Here is a 6,000-nt window from a genome sequence, read left to right as displayed (position 1 = left end):
ACTGTCAGTATCACTGTGGTCCTCTCCATGGGCCGAGGGACAGTGGAGGGGCAGCCTTCTGGTGGCTGCTACAAGAATGACAGCTGTGTTCAGAATTAATAATTATAACCTGTGTGTGTGTGTGTGAGTGTGCGTGTGCGTGTGTGTGTGTGTGTGTGTGTGTGTGTGGGTGGGTGTGTGAGTGTGTGTCAGTTGGTGTGTGTCTCTGTATTTCAGAGACGAAGAGATAGACTAGGAGAGGACATGCCAGCCATCTCGTTGATTTCAATAAGCTTGTCCAGTCTCCACCTGCAGTAGTCCCAGCACAGCAGAATGGTCTCCCAGCTTCATCCTCCTCTGAGTGGAGAGGCCAACATTCTTAGCCAGGTAGTCGACCGCAGCTGCACACACACAAAAACACAACACGTTCATCAAAAGAGCAAATGTATGGTTTTTGAATGTTATTACAAAGTAAAACACTGATGAACATTAAGGAATATCTGGCTTAAGTCACTAGACTGACATGAGAACATAACTGGCAGTGTGCAAAATACTGTGCCACCTCAGGTTGTCAGCAGGGTGTCACTCAGACTGGTCCCAGTGTGTGTGTGTGTGTGTGTGTGTGTGTGTGTGTGAGTGCCACTCTTTATTACTCTTGGCATCTCAGATTTCATGCTTTGCAGTCTTCTCGTCCCTCTTCATTTCCATCCGAACTATCCACTCGCTTCTCCTCTCTTACTCATCTCCCATTCATTAAGCAGTCACACTGCTCAATCTAACTGCTAATTAACCTGACATGTGCTCATCTCTTTGCCTCAGCAAGCCTCTGACCACCTTTAGCTAGGTTTAACAATAGCCCCACTTCCCTTGCAAATGCAGATACAGATGTTACATACAAACATGCAGATAGACACTGAGGCACTTAAAGTACCTCAGTTTTGCCTTTGTGACAACATCAGCCTCTGATTATGGTAATTCAATCAATCTATCCCTTCCCTGGCCTAAGGCAGTATTTGTGTGAGAGATAGTGTGTGCGTCTGTGTGTGTGTGTGGGGGGGTGGTGTTTGTGTGTGTGTGTGTGTGTGTGTGTGTGCCTGTGTATGTGTGCTTATATGAAAGAGAAAGAGGTGGCCGAGAGGACATTCAGAGCCTCAGGGTGTGGGCTTGTCTTTGAAGTGGCCCTCTGCCCATTCCCAGCCGAGCAGTGTGTGGTGTGACTAACCAAGCACCTGAGGGCCATCGGGGGGCTCTTTATCAGGAGCATGTGTCTGCTCTGACGGCCCCTGGGCTGGAGGTGAAGGGCGCCCTGGGATGTGGGTATCGGACTCCCTAAAACCCAATTCTACTACATCACTAGCACAAGTCCTTTTACATGCAGCCTTTCACTCTGACATTTGTGAAGTCATTTCCAGGGAGATTAAGTATTTGAACTTTCTCTTATAATCTGATGATAAAGGTCTCAGACTGTAGGTCTGTGCCACAAAAAATGTTGAAAAAAAAATCAGAGGAACTATTTTTTGTTTGTTTGTTTTTCTTAATTTTAGTATGTGTGTTAATCTGTACAGCCCTGCCATTTTCTTTACAAATGCTTCTAAGACAACTGCCCTACATTGTTCAGACCAGAATATTGAGGTTAACCTGGCAGGACAAGGAAATATGTATTCAATTAGTCTTGTAGAAGCTTTAACACTAAGACTGACTGGCACATACTGTTTGTGGAACAACCATACTGCATGTGTTGAGTAAACAGACACACAAGCCCCTCCAAACACAGAAGAAACCTTCACTCACTCTGGCCGTACTGACTATACTGGTATCCAGCAGTGACTGGGTCAACGCTGTAGCTGGTGGCACTGTAGGTAGGGGGACAGTAGGACTGCGAGGAGGCCAGACTATCGACGCTCTTGATGGGGTCAGAGCGTTGGCTGCAGCTGGCTGAGATGGGGTTGGACGACTCCAGGCTGCTGTGGAGGGGAGAGATGGAGAAGTCGTGCTGGGGTTGGGTTGGCACAGCGCTGGGGTTACTTAGAATGCTCATCACCTGGAGAAACACAACAGAAGCGAAAGAGAGATGGAGGTTAGAGGACATGTTTAAAGCAATAAGGTTAGAGTTTTATGTCTTAAGCAAAAAAGGAAAGGAAAGGGGGGTAGGTGGGTGGGGGGGGGGTTGCTAAATCAGAAACTCGAGAGCATCCTCCAGCATGTGATCCTGGCCAGGAGTCGGGAACCTTGTGAACCTCCTTCTCCAGAGAGATGTCATTTGACTCAGTGGCCAAAAAACACATAAATGCACTCATTCTCTGTGTTCTCTGAGTATACTGTGTGAGTGAGAGGAAGCCAGGATCAGAGATGGGTCCAAGGAAGATGAAGAAGGCAAGAAAGACAAAGGGAGAGGGCCAGGTCTATTGGGCTATAGCAGCGGTGCCAGATAGCCCCCTCCTCGTAATGAGGCCTCCGGCACAACAAGCACTGAGGGAGAACTTAATTCCTGCCCCCCAGGCCTCCCTGCAGCCCAGCGCTCATGAATAATGATCATTTTGGAAAGAATAAACACCCTCTGAGATCCCAGTCTGCGCTTCTCCATTCCCACCAAGCAGGCCAAGAATGCCCCGTGTAGGCACCGACAACATAAGCACATCCTATTCAATATTTTATGTGTCCTGTTAGACAATTATTTAGAAGTGAGAGGTTCTATGTACTCTAAATTGGGATACGTTTTTCATATTTTCACTGATTAACTCTGACATATTTTGCTGTTACTTGCTTTATAGTACCTTTGGTGCAACAATAAATATGACAAAAAAAAAATATTAGAAATGTTTTTGACACTCTAGAATTTGCTCTGAGCGAAAGAAATGCTGTCCTCATGTAATGCTAGTGGTAAAGAAATAATGTGAATGTTGACTTGAGTTTGACTATGGAGGTAGAGTGATACCAGATGCGTGGTGAGGGGAACACTGAAATAGGGAAAAGTGTTTTGGGCCCAATAGTGCACTGCAGGACCATTCCATAAACAAGATAGTAAATCTTTACACAAATCATACATCAGAGCACACTTCAGGACTTTATGGGAGTGGCCTTAAGTCATGGGAGATAGGGTCCTGGAAAGACAGAGAGAAAAAGAGAGAGAGAGAGGAAGAGTGTGGGGCTGGAAAGGGATGCCCCACACATGCTCTTTCTCCATCGCCGACACAAAGCATCCTTCCAAACATCAGGTTCACATTGCGTCTCGATACGGTGCGCTGCCCTTTGGCCCTTCGGCTGCTGAACCAATTAGCCCATCATGGAGCTAGTTAAACACACACACACACACATACACACACACACACACACACACACACCCACACTAACACATACACACATACAGACACACACACACACACACACACACACACACACACACCAACACATACACACACACACACACACACATACACACACACACACACACACACACACACACACACATATGCACACACGCACACATGGACATACAATCCTTCTCAAAGCGAGTGTTAACATAGTTCACAATGCTGACACCATGGTGCAAAATAGCCGACGGCAAAATGGATCTCCAGAGTCGACATCCAAGCCGGCTTTGTACTCTGATTGCATATGCATGCGAAAAAATTAATCATATTACGATTAATATTCTACAAATGTCTCCCAGGAAATATGAAGCACTTGAAGCACATCAGAGACGTAAAACTGGTTAGCGAGTTCCTCATGTTAATTCTATCAGTATGAAGCTCAAACCCCCACATACACACACACACACACACACACACACACACACACACACACACACACAGATATTGCACATGTGACATAACGCCATATAAGCCAGAGATTCATAACCCCTTCATTCGGGACACATGTGATGTGCCCATATGGACAGGAGATTCATACTTCTCCTGATTAAAATGGATTAGGAAATGGAGGAGCACAAGTAGTCCTTGTGGTGCTGCGGCGGTGGGCAGGCGTGGGTTGCCTGCGGGAGGCTGGCTTGACGGGGGTCCAGAGAAAGCAGCTGGAGGGTAGGGATAGATTTAGTCATCAGTTAATTGAAGCTTGATTACACCGTTTCCTTTTTCTCCCTGCACATTAAATTAAATGGCCGACAATCGTGCCTGTTCCTCAATCAGCCCTTCTAATTATAAATCTCAGATTTTACTGGTCGCTCCTTGACAGCATATGACCTCCTTTTCAAAGTTAAAAGGAGGCAAGTTTTGCCGCTTTTCTAAAAAAAGACTAAGTTTGAATTCTCAATTTTTCTTCATTTTTTTTTTAAAGTTCATGTAAAATTATGCACTGTGGAATTGTTTTGAGTTGTGAGAATTCCTGTATTTATCCCTAGAGTTGTCTTCATTTCTGAGAAATATTTTAGATACAAAGAGAAAAACGAGAAGGTTTTGGATGCTGGAGACTTAGTAACCTTTCTGTAACACTATGATTTACAACAACTTGGCAGAAAATACATCATAACAGAACTAATGTTTGAAAAACTCCATCTTAACTATTTCATTGCAACTTAAATCTCGTGTCCTATTCACTGTGTTATGGAAAAGATAACAAGAAGATTTTGACCTTGACATTCCTTGACTAAAAAGAGGCGTAACTGCTGAACTTTAGCTGCAGGGAAAAGATTAGACCTTTAGGCTTAGCTAGGATTATATTACAAATCCATCCACCCAGAGACATTAATAGAATCGAATAAACAAAAATCAATAGCGTCTCAGCTTTTAATCTGATATAGGTGCTGAGTTTAATCTAAAATATCTCCGTCTGGACTGCGCGGAAAAAAACAACTTCCTCGAAACTTCCTCAGGTCACTGCTGAACACAACTGTTTATGGATAATACAGTTCAAGAGCTGATAGATATTTGACAGTATAGCTGATTTATGCACGGTTACTGCGGGTGATAGCAGTGTGCCCTTCTTTAAGAATCACACCAGATCAGCACAAGAGATACCTCTGAACCACTATTTATTTAAAGGACCTTGGGCATGAGCCAGTGGCTGCTAAGCATTGCTTGTGTGTTTCTTAAGGTGAAGGTGTGCAGTTGGGCGCTATTTCTGAAGGACACTGTAACTAAAAGAATGCATTCCCTTCTCAAAGGTGAGGGAGAAAGGAGAGAAAGCGATCTTAATTAACCATCCTGGCCTTTAGTTGTTTTGAGACAACTACAGCATGCTGATTACGCCATTTATTGAATTAAACAGCATAATCATCAAACTGCTACATAAAATAAAATACTTTCAATTCCAGCTTCTGTTAAATTCAGCTAACCTTTCACTCCATTTGTTGTTGTTTTTTTTGTTTTTTTTTAACCTATTGCTATAATTCTAACATTGATCCTGTTTAGCTGAATTTGAATCATTCTAGGTTCATTCCTGCTTAGAGAATCTTCATACCTGTCTTGACTGAGAGACACAACTCCCAAGAGGAGCATAAATCTCACAAGCACTTTGACCAGTAACTCTCCTACAAACAAGGAGGCCTTTAAGAAACTCTCCCTTCCTCTCTCGTCTCTCACATTCTCTCTGTAACTCATTCTCTCTATCCGCCGTCTTCAGTAGCTGTTTTGCGTTTGTTGTTTGACTTTGTGTGAGCTGCGCAGTAGAGATAATGGAAGGCAGGACCTAGTGTTTAAAGGACACTGCTGCAGGGCTTTCCCTGTTTCTCTCTACAGATAAATTACTTTATAAATAATAATAATAAAAAAAAAAAAACCTAATTAATTCTCTCAACTTCTGAGACCACAAGCCCGCGGCGACACAAACGCAAAACTGTAATGTGATACAATGTGCATCCTTTCAGATAAATAAATAGTGCATTTGCAACACAAAAAAGGACTCTTTCATATCCTCCTAATTTCCCTAACAGTCAAATTATATTTTTTTTGTCTGCTTAAATGTTGAACGAGTTTTTCCGCTCTTTGCTGAGTTCCAGAAAATAGTTTGACAACTGAAAAGCAAAAAGGATTCTGACTGGCATAATATTTCAAGAGGAGATTTACT

General features: G+C 43.3%; 1 protein-coding gene across 3 annotated transcripts in view; it reads right to left on the bottom strand.

Annotated features, from left to right (window-relative positions):
• Positions 1–264: 264 nt before the first annotated feature.
• Positions 265–6,000, bottom strand: part of pax7a (paired box 7a) — a 50,010-nt gene continuing 44,274 nt past the window's right edge. For all 3 annotated transcript variants that reach the window (XM_030776116.1, XM_030776117.1, XM_030776118.1), the window contains exons 8-9: positions 1,771–2,020; positions 265–380 (exon numbers count right to left, since the gene is read on the bottom strand). In XM_030776116.1, the coding sequence (XP_030631976.1) occupies positions 265–380; positions 1,771–2,020 (366 nt within the window). The remainder of the gene's footprint in view (positions 381–1,770; positions 2,021–6,000) is intronic.

Source organism: Chanos chanos, chromosome 6 (genome assembly GCF_902362185.1).
Source record: "Chanos chanos chromosome 6, fChaCha1.1, whole genome shotgun sequence".
Lineage (NCBI taxonomy): Eukaryota > Metazoa > Chordata > Actinopteri > Gonorynchiformes > Chanidae > Chanos > Chanos chanos.
The sequence above is the reverse complement of the archived record's forward strand: the minus strand, read 5'-3'. Positions and strand labels throughout refer to the sequence as shown.